Source organism: Xyrauchen texanus, chromosome 9 (assembly GCF_025860055.1).
Source record: "Xyrauchen texanus isolate HMW12.3.18 chromosome 9, RBS_HiC_50CHRs, whole genome shotgun sequence".
Classification (NCBI taxonomy): Eukaryota; Metazoa; Chordata; class Actinopteri; order Cypriniformes; family Catostomidae; genus Xyrauchen; species Xyrauchen texanus.
The window spans coordinates 45,959,272-45,976,771 of NC_068284.1; the positions used below are offsets into that span (position 1 = coordinate 45,959,272).

At 34.7% G+C, this 17,500-nt stretch overlaps 1 protein-coding gene across 1 annotated transcript in view; it reads right to left on the bottom strand.

Annotated features, from left to right (window-relative positions):
- Positions 1-17,500, bottom strand: part of LOC127649370 (piezo-type mechanosensitive ion channel component 2) — a 129,887-nt gene that overhangs the window by 44,251 nt on the left and 68,136 nt on the right. Inside the window, 8 exon segments of the mRNA XM_052134428.1 lie at positions 339-582; positions 5,071-5,236; positions 8,520-8,621; positions 8,801-9,005; positions 9,357-9,557; positions 10,854-10,964; positions 11,304-11,480; positions 11,622-11,782. Coding sequence (XP_051990388.1) covers positions 339-582; positions 5,071-5,236; positions 8,520-8,621; positions 8,801-9,005; positions 9,357-9,557; positions 10,854-10,964; positions 11,304-11,480; positions 11,622-11,782 — 1,367 coding nt within the window.

A 17,500-nucleotide genomic window follows, 5' to 3' on the forward strand; every position in this document is an offset into this window, starting at 1 on the left:
CCCAAGTTACCCTGCATGGCAGCTCTGCCATCATTGGTGTGTGTGTGTGTGTGTGTGTATGTGTGTGTGTGTGTGTGTGTGTGTGTGTGTGTGTGTGTGTGTGTGTGCATGAATGGGTGAATGAGTCACAGTGTAAAGCGCTTTGAATACAGCTAAGTTTAAAAAAGGTGCTATATAAGTGCAGACCGTTAAGTCTTTTTTGACTCTCTCCAAAATACCTCCACCCGAACATGCCACAGCATACAAAATGACAGATGCTACAATCTTTAGCCATGCCATTTCTTTTATATATGTATCACAGTATATTTCATTAAGTATAGGCATCAAATTCCACTCACAGCAAAGACGTTTTTCATCGTGATGACGAAGACGTTGTAAGCGATGAGGAAATCCCAGTAGCGCAGGATCTCTTTGATCGGCTTGAGTAACAGATTGCCTCCAAACAGCAGGAAATAGAAACATGCCACCAGGTAACCCATGCAGAAGATGCTGATACGGGTGGTCCCCGTGATGAAGATGATGGTCAAGACAAACCAGAACAAGTAGCTGAACATGATGACCTTCAACATGTCAAGATACGACCTTGAGAGGGCAGAGCACAGCTGTGAATATTACATATTGCATTTAGAAGTTTGTCATTGTCTCCCAAACCACATATTAACCTTCCTTTTTACATGTTCACTGTAATACTTGATTCTGATTGGTCAGTCGTTGCATTCTGGGGGCAGATATTTTTGTTTAATCACTCTAAACTGTGAAATTGATCCTTGCCACAGACACTCACATCTTTTAAATGACTCCACACTCTCTTGCTTCACACATTATTAAATAATTTCAACGCAAATCAATATTTCATGTCCATTTATTTATTCATTTGGTAAGTTGCCATATAATAAGTGGGATAATATACTCTCATGGACTCATTCCACTACGTTTAACATTATTGACACCAAACGGCATTGCTTCTCTCTTGTCATGTGACCGATCCCAATTTTTTGACATAGTAGCCTGCCGCTAATCTGACGTACTGTGAGACTAAATGCTCAAAAGTATGCACTTTCATCACAAGCAAACTACATACTTTTAAGTGCATAGGAAAAGTATGCAACGTGAGATATTTAACCACCTCTTGTTTTGACAAGATGATGTCACAATCAGTTATGCTTCATTTCCTATCCAATTTTAGACATCCTGACCAGCGTAATAACGAGCGGGTCGATATCTGGAACGATTCCTTCACATGTATATGGATATGACACTCATTTTATCACACACTAAAAGCTTTCATGGATCTCCGATGGCGTGGAATGCACTTTAGACCCGCCACTCCAAAGGTTAAAGTACATCCTCCTTGCTTTAGCGTCCTGTTTGTAGACGCTGTCCGTTGTGTTTAGCCACAGTCCGGTACTAAGAGCTCTGATGAAAAGCTGAGATGTTGTGATGCAGATCTGCATTGATGCACCACAAACAAGAAGAAGCTTCCTCCTCTAAAATCAATCACTCTGCAGGAAAAAAGATCAGTCCAAACTTAAAAGCTACTTATTGGGTTAGAGACACACAGAGAGACAGAGAGAGAGAGAGAGAGAGAGAGAGAGAGAGAGAGAGAGAGATTATGGTGTGTTATGGATTTCTTCCTCTTTGTGAAATATGATCCCTGGAAATTCTTGGAAAGTGAATGGAAATGAGAATCGTGTAGCAATGGACAAGCAAAAATGAAATAAAGGTCTTCTGCGCCCCAGCTGAGCATTACAAGTAAATAAATAACTAACTCTAAATTCATAATTTAAAAATCGTCTTTTCATGATATTAATTGAATTCGCATCGGGCAACATTGGAATAACGGGACAAGGATTTTACTGATTTGCAATCCAAAGAAACTTGAAGATTAATATTAATTTCATTAGTTCAAGTTTTGCGACAAAACAAATAATAACATCATTAATTTTGACTAACTAAGCTTATTTGTTTCTTGATTAATTCATATTTTATTTAAACTATGTGACACGGTCGGACATTAATTTTTCTATAATGCCATTTTTGTCCAATGGAAATAATATTGTCTTTAGGGGCATTTTTACCTTTATGAGGACCCTTAAAACAAAAAACAGTCTTGTGCTTTATATAAAATACTTTAATTTAATCACTTTAGTTAGTGCTGTCAGTTGATTCGATTATTTTATCTCGATTAATCGCATAATTGTTTGTAGTTAATCTCGATTAATCACATAATTGTTCGTAGTTAATCTCGATTAATCAGATAATTGTTCGTAGTTAATCTCGATTAATTGCATCATTTTTCATAGGTAATCTCAATGTGGCAGGGTGGAGGGCGGGGCCGGGTCGTGATCCTACACACCCAGTCCCGTATTAGGCTAATCAAGCCTCCGAGAGGGATAAAGGTCGACTGCAGAGGATCATGCGGTAGAGAGAGATCGTTTACGGACATGTCCGTCATGTGTGTTTGTCTGTTAAAGTTTCAGTTTATTATTAAACCATTATTTATATTGTCAAGCTGGTTCTCGCCTCCTCCTTTCCATTGACCGCTTTACACTGGTGCCGAAATCCGGGAAGGAGGAGGGATATGCCGTAGTAGAGTTCTCACCACTACCGTCCACCCCAACGGAGCAGCCGCGGCCATCTGCCGGTGGATGAGGAGCCCAGCCTCCTGGAAGCGGATGACGGCCGCCGACGCGAGGGGAGAAGGGGCTCCTAACCGACCGCCTGGAGTGGTCAGGGCCGCTGCCAGGGGCGGAGGAGTCACCTACCAGCCACTGAAACGCGGCAGGGTTTGAAACCGCCGACCGCGAGCGGGGAGGGGCTCGCTGCCGACCGCCTGGAGCGGGAGAACCGCTGCCAGGGGCCTTCTGTTCCCCGAGAACACGGCGGGGCGTTCCGTCCGCCAGGGGCTGGAGGACTGCCTCTGATCCGCCCGGAGAGGCGCGGCTGTCGTCCGATAGAGGGTGGAGGAGTGGCCGAGGAACAAGCTGCAGCGTATCGGAGAACTGGCGAGTAAAAGTTGTTTTTTTTCATCTCTCTCTCCTCTCTCTCTCTCACTGCCGCTCTGCGTTGGCCTTTTCCCTCTCTTAAATTTTAGTGTATTTTTGGGGGGTACTACACTGTTACAGGAAAGTACCCCCCCAGTTTAATTATTTCTGTTTCCCTCCCCTTGTCCCCTCCCTCGTACAGGTAGACGGGGATGACCTGCCGGCAGACGGGGCTTAGGGCACGCCCTCCCCCAGGGAAAGAGGGGGGGTGTACGTCATGCTGGGAACTCCCCAGCCTGAGAGAACGAGGGAGGAATGTGGCAGGGTGGAGGGCGGGGCTGGGTCGTGATCCTACACACCCGGTCCCGAATTAGGCTAATCAAGCCTCCGAGAGGGATAAAGGTCGACTGCAGAGAATCGTTTGGGAGAGAGAGATCGTTTACGGACATGTCCGTCATGTGTGTATGTTTGTCTTTTGTTTAAGTTGGTAATTCAAATATTATTTACATTATCAAGCCGGTTCTCGCCTCCTCCTTTCCCTTGAACTACGTAACACTCGGTTAATCACATAATTGTTCGTAGTTAATCTCGATTAATCACAGCATTATTCGTAGTTAACCTCGATTAATCACAAAATTGTTCATAGTTAATCTCGATTAATCACAAAATTGTTCATAGTTAATCTCGATTAATCGCATAATTTTTCATAGTTAATCTCGATTAATCACTTAATTGTTCATAGTTAATCTAGATTAATCACAGCATTATTCGTAGTTAACCTCGATTAATCGCAAAATTGTTCAAACGTAATCACGATCAATCACATCAGCAGCCATAGTTAATCGCAATTAATCGCATCAGTGTTCATATTTAAGCGCGATGAACAGCAAAAAAGTTTTGTAGGCAATCGCGATCAACCGCACATGTGTTCATAGTTAATCGCGATTAACCGCATAGGTGTTCATAGCAAAGCGCGATTAATCGCAGCATCCTCCATAGCTAATCTCGATTAATCGCATAAATGTTCATGGTTAATCGCGATTAATCGCGCAATTGTTCATAGTTCATCTCGATCAATCACAGCATTGTTCATATTTAGTCTCGATTAATCGCATAACTGTTCATAGTTAATCTCGATTAATTGTATAATTTCTCATAATTAATTTCGATTAATTGGATAATTGTTCATAGTTAGTCTCGATTAATCGCATCGTTTTTCATAGTTAATCTCGATTAATCGCATATTTGGTGCTTAAATTTGACTCTATAATGTATATACTTTTTCTGTCAAAATGCATTTAGCTCCTACTTAAAAAAGGAAAGAATATGTAACAATAATATTTTATTAACATTTTCCAAACAAAGCCTTCCTCGATATATTGACAGTGTCACGTTTCAATGTGTTTTTGTTCATGTTTTGTGTTCATGTCTTTTATTTTGAAAGTTTAGTTCCTGTTCCTGTTTCATGTCATGTGGTTTCCTGGTCATGTGATATCCTGTTTCCCTCCATGTTCACCTGTCTTCTTTCAGTGGTTTCTTGTCTTGTTAACTCGTTATCAGTCTTGTCGAGTCATTGGTTCACGTTTTAGTCATCTAGTTCTCTTGTTATCATGCTCATTAGTTTAGTCTCGTCATTGGTTGACTATGTCACATGGTTACCCATGTCCATGGCTGTGTCTGTGCTAGGTAGGACACATCCTTTGAAGGTTGCAGTATACAGAGCGTCCTCCTTTAAACAAGCCACATTTAAATGAGGTGGTCTTCTTTGGACAAATGGAAACTGAACGTAGCATGGTTGCTATGAGAGCACGCCACTCTTTAACAGGCGTGAGCACTTTGAGTCTCAAAAACATGAATAACCAACACTCCTGGACACATAATAAACAATTTGATGAAAACAATCTGACTTTCTTAAGCTTAGTGTTATTTAAAATGTCACAACGTAGTCTCGCTGTCCACATATGTGCACATAAATTTTTAGGAAAACTATTTGCCTGTAGAAATGTAGGATGTGAGGCTGAAGCTGCTGCAGCAGTTTTTAAATGTGTGAATCTAACAGTGCAGTGTGTGTTTGTGTGCATTGTACCTGCAGTGTATGAAGTCTGGTACGGGGTTGTGAACGCTAAACGATGCAGCATCGAGGTCTCGGCAGATTTCTACGTTATCTCCTGCCATCAGACGAACAGCCGCCTTATTTTCCTCATCAAACACTTGCCTCTGCAGCGACGCGCACAGCAACAACATGAAATCATCTACACAAGAGAGAAAGAAGAAAAACTATTTAAGGGCAGATAAGTAGGGCAGAGGGGTTGACCGTGTAGCACACCTAAAGGACACCCATTCATAGATCATGTAATGCATACAGTACTGTGCACAAAAACAGCAAGAGACTTCTCAAAGTTTATTAGTAAATGCATTTCAGTGTTGTTGTTATTATTGTTAACCAAACTAAAAAAAGGTAATACTTTATTTTAAGGGTTTGCAATAATGCATTAGTTAAGCATGAGTAAGACAGTAATTAATCATTAACTTAATGTAGAGTAAGGATGTCTTAACCATTAATTACCACTTATTAAACGTCTTAATTTGCTCAGAAATCATATATCAAGTTTACAATATTAAGCCAGTAATTAAGGCTAAATATAATTGTCTTAACAAAGATGTTACTAGTAAATTAATTACAAATTGACCCCTTGTTCTAAAGTGAAAGTTTAACCTACTCAAGTTAAAGTTTAAGTTACAATACAGGAACTTTACTGGAAATTTCAAACAAATTAATAAATTGTTTACGTAAATGTTTCACTTCAGAACAAGGAGACAAATAATCAGTTAGTCATAATAACGGTCTTAATATACAGTGTCAAGAAAAAGTATGTGAACCCTTTGGGATTAGCTGGTTTTCTAAATTAATTGGTCATAAAACGTGATCTCATCTTCATCAAAGTCACAAATATAGACAAACACAATGTGCTTAAGCTAACAACATGCAAACAATTATAATATTTCATGTCTTTATTGAACATATCCCATTAAACATTCACAGTGCTAAGGAAAATGTAAGTGAACCCTTGGATTTAATAACTGGCCAATCCTCCTTTGGCAGCAATAACTTTAATCAAGTGTTTCTGGTAGCTGCGGATTAGACCTGCACAACGTTCTTCCTAACAGAACTGCTTCAGATCAGCCATATTCTCAGGATGTCTGGTGAGAATGGCTCTCTTGAGGTCATTCCACAGCATCTCTATTGGGTTAAGGTCTGGGCTCTGACTGGGACACTCCAAAAGGTGGATTTTCTTTTTTAAAGCCATTCTGTAGTGGATTTACTTTGATGTTTAGGGTCATTGTCCTGCTGCATCACCCAACTTCTACTGAGCTTCACCTAGCACACAGGCATTTTACATTATCCTGTAGGATATTTATATAAACTTGGGAATTAGTTTTTCCCTCGATGCCCCAAATCATGATGCTCCCTCCACTGTACTTCACCGTTGTCATGATGTTTTCATGTAAGCATGCGATGCCCTTTTTACTCCATACGTAGTGCTGCATCAACCATAGTTTCATCAGTCCACAAATGTTTTTTACAGAAGCATTGTGGAGTGTCAAGGTGATCTTTGGCAAACTTGCAGAAATGTTTTTGTTGAAAAACAACGGCTTCCTTTGTGGTGTCCTGCCATGCCTGTTTAATGTTATCCACATAGTAGACTCATGAACAGAGATGTTAACCAGTCCCAATGTTACCTTCAAGTCTTTAGCTGTCACTCAAAGTTTTTTTTTACCTCATTGAGCATTCATTCCTTTGAGTCATCTTGGCTGGACGGCCACTTCTAGTGAGAGTACCCATAGTACTAAATCATCTCCATTTATAGACTGTTTGTCCAACTGTGTACAGATGAATATCTAAACTCTTCTAGATAACTTTGTTTCCCTTTCCAGCTTTATGCACAGGAAGTGGTGGTGGTGAAGTGGTCTAAGCACATAACTGGTAATCTGGTAATCAGAAGGATGCAGGTTCGAGCCCCACAGACACACCATTGTATCCTTGAGTAAGGCACTTAACTCCAGGTTGCTCCGGGGGGATTGTCCCTGCAATAAGGGCTATGTAAGTCCCTTTGGATAAAAGCGTCTGCCAAATGCATAAATGTAAATATAAATGTAAAATGTAATGCAAAACAACAATTCTTGATCGAAGGTCTTTTTTGTGAGGCATGGTCCATGTCAGCAGATGCTTCTTGTGAATAGCAAACTCAATGTTTGAGTGCTTTTTATAAGTCAAAGTAGCTCTAACCCACACCTCCAATCTCATTTTATTAATTGAATGCCAGGTTTGCCAACTCCAGTCTCTAATTTGCTTTCGTTGAATTCATTCATATTCATGTGAAAGTTTGAATGACGTGTTCAATATGTATAATAAAAATACAATAATTTGTGTGTTATTAGTTAAAAAAGATTGTGTTTGTTCATTATTGTAACTTAGATGAAGATTAAACCAGATTTTAAGAAAATATTATACATAAATGAAGGTCATTCCAAAGAGTTCACATACTTTTTCTTGCCACTGTAGTTCAATAATAAACCACCTAATAAGTACAAAACAAACCAAGTACTTTAATAGTTATAATTTTAACTTTAGAAAAGGGGGTAAAGTTGCCTTTAATACAAGATTTTAGCAGTTTATTAGTAACAACTTCATAAAACCAATATTTATTAGTCATAATTACTGTTTTAAATACATTTAAACAAACTTAAATAAAACATAATAATTGCAAAACAAACCAGTAACTTGAATTGGTAGTTTTATTTACTTTATAACAGCTTTGTAATGCCAACACTTTTCAGCTTTAATTACGGACTTAATATTTTTAAGTAAACTTGATATATGATATATATGATATCTGAAATAGAGCATTAATTGCATTACTTTCTAAACAAAAATTTGACATTTAATAAGTTGTAAATAATGGCTTGTAAATAAGATCGCCTTACTCTACTTTTAGTTAATTATTAATTAATGTCTTATTCATGCTTAACTGGTGCATTATTGTGGTCCCTTAAAATAAAGTGTTGCCAAATATTTCTGTTCAATTAAATACAAATATTTTAATTATTTAAATAAGCAAATTCATTTTCCAAAACTCCAAATCTGACCTCGGATTAATTTTAGATTTAGTTTGTGATACACAGTACATGATCACATTTAAGATCTTGACAATTTGGCCTCATTAAACATGTAAATGCCACTATAAAAAACACAACGTTTAACATATTTAAATTAAACCAGTTAGTGCATTAACTTTCAAAACGCCATAAATTGCTGAAACTAAAAAAGAAAAATAACTAATCTGAAACTGGAAAAACTTCAAACTAACAGTCATAGAGTGAAAAACAATGATAAACTAAACAATGTAGGGCTGACAAATGAAAAATAATAGAAATATTAGAAATAAAAACGAAATAGAAAATTCTAAACCATAATAACCCTGCCTGAATTCAGGTTCAGTACCCCTACAGTAAAAACAGCTTTGCTGGACTCACAGACAAGGAACATGGAGTTTGGTCTAGTGAGGAAATCAGGAAGGAACAGCCATTTAATGACATTAGATTCCAACATGGAGCCAGGAAGCCTCCAGGGATAATCTGGAGAGAGAGAGAATTGACTGGATCGTGAAAAAGTGGTCTCTATATGACAGGAATTTGGAGGGAAAATTGTTTTCAGTCATGCGGTGATGAACAAGAAACGTGTATTATGAAAGTGAATAAAGCTAAATATTAAAGTCACTTTTCCTTCTTGTTCGAAACATTCCAAAACCACGCACCTTTACAGGCAGCAGGTGGAATTCCGATGCAAATGAAATACTGGAATGTGATCATTGAGGCCAGAAAGCAGCAGTATTTGGGCCAGATCTCAGCGATGGCTTTGCGTCTTCGTCTCAACATCACCGCAGCGAGAGCGAGCCCATGCAACATGGAGTAAAAATCCATCCGCTGGCCCATCACGTTTATCGCCAACAGAAAACACACCTGACAAAATGAATTGCGACAGAACGATGCCATTGTAGAAATTCACTCTTCACAGTCAGCCATTATTGATTTAGTTCATTAGTGTCAGTTGACAATGATTTTTTTGGAGCCACCTTATTTACACCCAGAGATATATAATGTCAAATAAGAAAAATAAGGGGGAAAAAAGTAGATTTTTGTCTAATTATTTTTCCAGCAGTTTCTTAGGCTGAGAGTTTTAAAATTGTATCATAATCTATAACGTTAAAAAAAGTTTTCTTTACAATGATACCAAACATTTAACCCTCCTTGTATATACTGTATATAATATTTGGAAAAATAAAAGATACATGGAAACTGTGTGAAATGTACCTCTAGGCCAAACTTGTAGAAGAAATAGTTTATGAAATATTTGGCACACTTGACGATTCCGTTGTCGAGGTGTTGCCGGGTGATGTCATGAAAGATGGTCCGAGAGGGGGGAGGGGAAAGTTTGTTTCTCAGCCGGAAAAACTCCTGATGTCTGTAAACGGTGACCTCGAACGCCAAGATGGCCAACATCAACAAGTTATTCTAGAAAAGAAAGAAATGAACAGTGAATTCAACAAGCTGCGCTCATCAGGACATCCTCCAGTTCATATAGTCTGAAGAAAAATTACGTTTTAGTTTTATAGTTACGTGTCAATCTACACATATGTCAGGGTGTGTTGTGTCATAAACAGAAAATGTTTAGGTCACTGTGTCAAGTTAAATATAGTTTAATACTCAATCTTTAAACACATCTTGAGATCCCTTAGATCGCATTTGTGCTCCTTCAAGTGTTTTGAAGCAAGAACGTAACGCATGTTTGTGTTGTTGCTGCTGAAGTGTTTTCTTCACTGTATAAACTGTGCGTTGCTCATACAGCTGAAGATTTCACTTACTGCCCTCTGGAGTAAACAGGTGGTACTACAAGCTTACATTTCTCAGGAATCTTCATTATTATGGTCCGTGGGCATGCGATTAATTGCGCAAAATTTTTTTAACGAGTTATTTTTTGTACAATTAATCGCACTGGATTAACGCGTTAAAACGACAGCCGTAATTAAAATGATTTTTTTATGTCAACTTTTCTTTTCTTATATAAAGAAACATCTTTATATAATATATATATATATATATATATATATACTTATTTTTACCAGACCATCCATCCATCCATCTTCAACCGCTTATCCGCCATCCATTTTTACCAGACCTTCATCATTTATTTTTGGCACTTTTTAAATGTATAAAAGTTACTGTTTTAGGATTGTATTAAGCTATATTAAACTTTAAAATCCATTCTGAAAAAAAAAATATTACATTTAAAACAAAGAGTGAAATAAGTCATTTTAAGATGTATTGTGTGAAAATAATTTGTATTTAAAAGAAATTAAGATTGGCTGGAAATGACACTGTGCTGGGAATTTTGATGAGGCTGTGATGCATGTAAATACACTGTTGGACATTGCTAGCAAACAAATAAAAAAAAGAAAGATTTTAAAATTGTGAAAACTATTTTAACGAGACTTTACTTTCAAGAAATCCACAATGCTAAAAGTGCCTGAAAATGAGGAAAACCTGTGTACATTTTATCAGAATATATGCACCAATGAATGTGCACAAACGAATACAATTCTGGATTAAACGAAACTACTGACATTACAACAGATTGGGTAACAGGGTGGCAGATGTCTAAATAAAGTTATTAGGAGCTAGTTTGGTTAGCAAGATGTTTAATGGTTCAACGTTTTTCTTACAATAACTTTGAGAAAGGTTATGAATAATATAACAAAACACTTCTTTAAAATACACAGATAGGGAGGAAAAACATTGCTGCATCCTCACCCTCAGGTTGGGCAGTATATCTTCAAATTTCTCAAGGCCGACCCAGTTTGCAGGGTCCACGGGCTCCTTGTATAACAGGGAATTGTTCATCACCATCTCCATGTTTTTGGGCTTAAGAGAAAAAGGTTACATGATTGTACCCAAGATGCACTGTGCATGGAAACAGCAATCTAAGATCAAACATGTTAACAACAGGCTAAAAACTTTCAAATGTGATCAAATGTGGCCCCTGACCCATCACACTTGTACTTATAATAGTGACACAAGGTACCCTTGTTTATTTGTATGGGTTTGTATGTGGACGCCCACATCCAGACAATAGACACTACCCACCATAGAAACAACATCCCATGTTAATAATTGTAACACAGCTGATCCAATTAGAACAGTGCTGTGGTGATAAATACATTTCATTATTTCACTTCGGGTCATTGGCCTAAAGAAACCCACCTCGATGCAAACACTTGAGTAGTTTTTGGGATCGATGGATTCCAGCTGGTAAAACATCTTGCAGATGATGATAACACATGTCCACACTGTGCAGACACTAGAGGCGATAACTCGAAACTGCTTATAGGGCAGGGCAAACGCCCATGAGATCAAAAATACATAGTTCAACAGCGAAACCTGCAACAGATAAACAGCTTTAACTGTGAGTGGAAGTGTATCAAAACATTATAGAATCAAAATGAAATATTCTAGTACACTATTCAAGTGTTGTCTGCAGCAGGCACAGTACTAGATGTTTATAAGAGTGAGCGGTTTGACCTCTTTGACAGACAGCAGGATGATGTAAGTGGAGACGATCTTGATGATGTGCATCTCTAACAGCCACCAGATGAAGAGCTTGAGTTTATGGAAGAACTCCAGGAACTTTAGGAACAACACTGTGAGTCTGTCCACCACCAGCTGCCATTTATTCTTCAGGTCTGAAACAAGTAGTTCCAAGTCATGACATGACTAGACTAGACAAGGCTGTAATAGAATAAAGCTGTACAGAACTAAATAGAACGGAATAGATTAGACCCAAATCATAGTGAATAGAACTGAACCGTACTGAATAAAACAGAATAGAATAGAGTAGTAGAATATAATTAAAATGTTCTTAACTGAATGGAATCAAATTGAGTTGGACTGAGTAGAGTGAATGTGAATGGATATAATCTGCATAGAATATAACAATATAGTAGAATAGAATGTAATGTAGAATAATGTAGAAATGCATAGAAGTGTATATAACCACATTAACCATAATAGAAAATTTCAGAATAGAATCAAATAGAATAGGTGTCACATTTTCCCAGTTTTTGTGCTTAGACTTTTATTTTGAAATTCTTGTTTAGATCCCCATTCCTGTTTCCTGTTAGTTTTGTAGTCCTTTCATGATTTGTTCCCCCCAAGTGTTCCTCGTTCCCTTTCTTGCCCTTGTTTCCCCTAGTTTCTGTGTCAGTCTTCACATGTATTTTGTTATGCCCAGAGCTTTGTTCCCTGTGTTTTGTTTGTCATTATGTTCTAAGTTCATTTGTTTATCTTTGTTTTATTTAAAGCAGAGATTTGATCCTCCATCCTCGCCTGCCTTTTTACAATAGGACTGAGTAAAATTGAATAAAACAATTATAGAATCACACAGCAGTATATAACCATTTAGATGGAAAGAATAGAATACAAAAAATGGGAAAAGAGTAAACTTTACTCAAATACAGAATAAAGTAGAACAGTACAGAACAGAAAAGACTAGAATAGAGTAGAATAGAACAGTACAGAATAGACTAGAATAGAGTAGAATAGAACAGTACAGAACAGAATAGACTAGAATAGAGTAGAATAGAACAGTACAGAACAGAAAAGACTAGAATAGAGTAGAATAGAACAGTACAGAATAGACTAGAATAGAGTAGAATAGAACAGTACAGAACAGAATAGACTAGAATAGAGTAGAATAGAACAGTACAGAACAGAATAGACTAGAATAGAGTAGAATAGAACAGTACAGAACAGAATAGACTAGAATAGAGTAGAATAGAACAGTACAGAACAGAAAAGACTAGAATAGAGTAGAATAGAACAGTACAGAACAGAAAAGACTAGAATAGAGTAGAATAGAACAGTACAGAATAGACTAGAATAGAGTAGAATAGAACAGTACAGAACAGAATAGACTAGAATAGAGTAGAATAGAACAGTACAGAACAGAATAGACTAGAATAGAATAGAACAGTACAGAATAGACTAGAATAGAGTAGAATAGAACAGTACAGAACAGAATAGACTAGAATAGAATAGAACAGTACAGAATAGACTAGAATAGAGTAGAATAGAACAGTACAGAACAGAATAGACTAGAATAGAGTAGAATAGAACAGTACAGAACAGAATAGACTAGAATAGAGTAGAATAGAACAGTACAGAACAGAAAAGACTAGAATAGAGTAGAATAGAACAGTACAGAACAGAATAGACTAGAATAGAGTAGAATAGAACAGTACAGAACAGAATAGACTAGAATAGAGTAGAATAGAACAGTACAGAACAGAATAGACTAGAATAGAGTAGAATAGAACAGTACAGAACAGAATAGACTAGAATAGAGTAGAATAGAACAGTACAGAACAGAATAGACTAGAATAGAGTAGAATAGAACAGTACAGAACAGAATAGACTAGAATAGAGTAGAATAGAACAGTACAGAACAGAATAGACTAGAATAGAGAATAGAACATCAGAGATAGTAGAGTAGAATAGAACAGTACAGAACAGAATAGACTAGAATAGAGTAGAATAGAACAGTACAGAACAGAAAAGACTAGAATAGAGTAGAATAGAACAGTACAGAACAGAATAGACTAGAATAGAGTAGAATAGAACAGTACAGAACAGAATAGACTAGAATAGAGTAGAATAGAACAGTACATAACAGAATAGACTAGAATAGAGTAGAATAGAACAGTACAGAACAGAAAAGACTAGAATAGAGTAGAATAGAACAGTACAGAACAGAATAGACTAGAATAGAGTAGAATAGAACAGTACAGAACAGAATAGACTAGAATAGAGTAGAATAGAACAGTACAGAACAAATTCGACAAGACTACTATAGAGTAGAAACTGAATAGAACAAAGCAGACTAGACTAGCATAGAGTACAAAAAGAGCATACAATAATAGAACAAAATAAACTAGGCTAGAATATATTAGAAAATAATTTAATATTCTTAATTATTATAATTTAATTAAAATGAAATAAATAGACTAGACTACAATAAAGTAGAGTAGAAAAGAGAAAAACAGACCAGACTAAACTACAACAGAGTATAAAAGAAAATAACAAAATAGACTTGACTTTAATGGAGTACAAAAGAACAGAATAAAATAGACTAGGCTAGAATGGAGTTGAAAGAATAGAACAGAATTGAATATAGACTTGACTAGACTAGAATAGATTAGGAAATAATATAATAAAATAGACTAGACTAGAATAGAGTTGAAAAGAACAGAAAAAATAGTCTTGACTTGAATGGAGTACAAAAGAACAGAATAAAATAGACTAAACTAGAAGATTAGAAAGAATAGAACTGAATTGAATAGACTTGACAAGGATAGAGTAGAAAAGATTACAATAAAATAGACAAGAATAGATTACAAAAGAAAAGAACAAAATTGACTAGACTAAAAGAACAGGCTACAATAGACTAGACTAGAATAAAGTAGAAAATAATAGAACAACATAGACTAGACTAGAATAGAAATGAATAGAATAAAATAGCCTAGACTAGAATAGAGTAGTAAAGAATAGAACAGAATTGAATAGACTTGACTAGAATAGAAAAGAGTAGTAAAGAATATAATAAAATAGACTAGACTAGAATAGAGTAGAAAAGAATATAATAAAATAGACTAGAATAGAATAGAGTAGAAAGAATAGAACAGAATTGAATATAGACTTGACTAGACTAGAATAGAGTAGAAAAGAACAGAAAAAATAGACTTGAATTGAATGGAGTACAAACAAACAGAATTAAATAGACTAGAAATAATAGAACAGAATTTAATAGACTAGAATAGAGTAGAAAAGAATATAATAAAATAGACTAGAATATATTACAAAAGAATATAACAAAAATAGACTAGACTAGAACAGAGTATAAAAGAGTATAAAAAAAGAACAAAATAGACTAGACTAAAAACATACTACAATAGACTAGACTAAAATAAAGTAGAAAATAATAGAACCAAATAGACTAGACTAGAATAGAACAGAATTGAATAGATGACTAGAATAGAATATAGTAGAATAGTAGAACAGAGTAAAAAAGAATAGAATAAATAGACTAGAATAGAATAGAGTACAAAAGAACAGAACAAAATAGACTAGACTAGAATAGAATAGAAAAAATAGACTAGACTAGAATAGAGTAGAAAAGAATATAATAAAATAGACTAGACTAGAATAGAGTAGATAAAATAGAACATAATTAAATAGAATAGAGTAGAAAAGAGTAGAAAATAATTGAATAGACTACACTAGAATAGAATAGAATAAATAGACTAGACTAGAATAGAATAGAGTACAAAAGAACAGAACAAAATAGACTAGACTAGAATAGAGTAGATCAAATAGAACAGAATTAAATAGAATAGAGTAGAAAAGAGTAGAAAAGAACTGAATAGACTACACTAGAATAGAATAGAAAAATGGACTAGACTAGAATAGAGTAGAAAAGAATATAATAAAATAGACTAGACTAGAATAGAGTAGATCAAATAGAACAGAATTAAATAGAATAGAGTAGAAAAGAGTAGAAAAGAATTGAATAGACTACACTAGAATAGAATAGAAAAAATAGATTAGACTAGAATAGAGTTGAAAAAAGAATAAAACTAAATAGACTAGAATAGAATAGAGTAGAAAGAATAGAACAGAAATGAATATAGACTTGACTAGAATAGAGTAGAAAATAATATAATAAAATAGACTAGACTAGAATAGAGTACAAAATAACAGAACAAAATAGACTAGACTAGAATAGAGTACAAAAGAATATAATAAAATAGACTAGAATAGAGTAGAAAAGAGTAGAAAAGAATTGAATAGACTACACTAGAATAGAATAGAAAAAACAGATTAGACTAGATTAGAGTTGAAAAAAGAATAAAACTAAACAGACTAGAATAGAAAAGAATATAACAAAATAGACTTAACTAGAATAGAGTAGAAAGAATAGAACAGAAATGAATATACTTGACTAGACCAGAATAGAGTAGAAAAGAATATAATAAAATAGACTAGACTAGAATAGAATAGAAAAAATAGATTAGACTAGATTAGAGTTGAAAAAAGAATAAAACTAAATAGACTAGACTAGAATAGAGTAGAAAAGAATATAATAAAATAGACTTAACTAGAATAGAGTAGAAAGAATAGAACAGAAATGAATATACTTGACTAGACCAGAATAGAGTAGAAAAGAATATAATAAAATAGACTAGACTAGAATAGAATAGAAAAAATAGATTAGACTAGATTAGAGTTGAAAAAAGAATAAAACTAAATAGACTAGACTAGAATAGAGTAGAAAAGAATATAATAAAATAGACTAGACTAGAATAGAGTAGATCAAATAGAACAGAATTAAATAGAACAGAGTAGAAAAGAGTAGAAAAGAACTGAATAGACTACACTAGAATAGAGTAGGAAAAAATAGACTAGACTAGAATAGAGTAGAAAAGAATATAATAAAATAGACTAGAATAGAGTAGATAAAATAGAACATAATTAAATAGAATAGAGTAGAAAAGAGTAGAAAATAATTGAATAGACTACACTAGAATAGAATAGAATAAATAGACTAGACTAGAATAGAATAGAGTACAAAAGAACAGAACAAAATAGACTAGACTAGAATAGAGTAGATCAAATAGAACAGAATTAAATAGAATAGAGTAGAAAAGAGTAGAAAAGAACTGAATAGACTACACTAGAATAGAGTAGGAAAAAATAGACTAGACTAGAATAGAGTAGAAAAGAATATAATAAAATAGACTAGAATAGAGTAGATCAAATAGAACAGAATTAAATAGAATAGAGTAGAAAAGAGTAGAATGAACTGAATAGACTACACTAGAATAGAATAGAAAAAATAGATTAGACTAGAATAGAGTTGAAAAAAGAATAAAACTAAATAGACTAGAATAGAGTTGAAAAAAAGAATAAAACTAAATAGACTAGAATAGAATAGAATATAACAAAATAGACTTGACTTGAATGGAGTACAAAAGAACAGAATAAAATAGACTAGACTAGAATAGAGTAGAAAGAATAGAACAGAAATGAATATAGACTTGACTAGAATAGAGTAGAAAATAATATAATAAAATAGACTAGACTAGAATAGAGTACAAAATAACAGAACAAAATAGACTAGACTAGAATAGAGTACAAAAGAATATAATAAAATAGACTAGAATAGAGTAGAAAAGAGTAGAAAATAATTGAATAGACTACACTAGAATAGAATAGAAAAAACAGATTAGACTAGATTAGAGTTGAAAAAAGAATAAAACTAAATAGACTAGAATAGAAAAGAATATAACAAAATAGACTTAACTAGAATAGAGTAGAAAGAATAGAACAGAAATGAATATACTTGA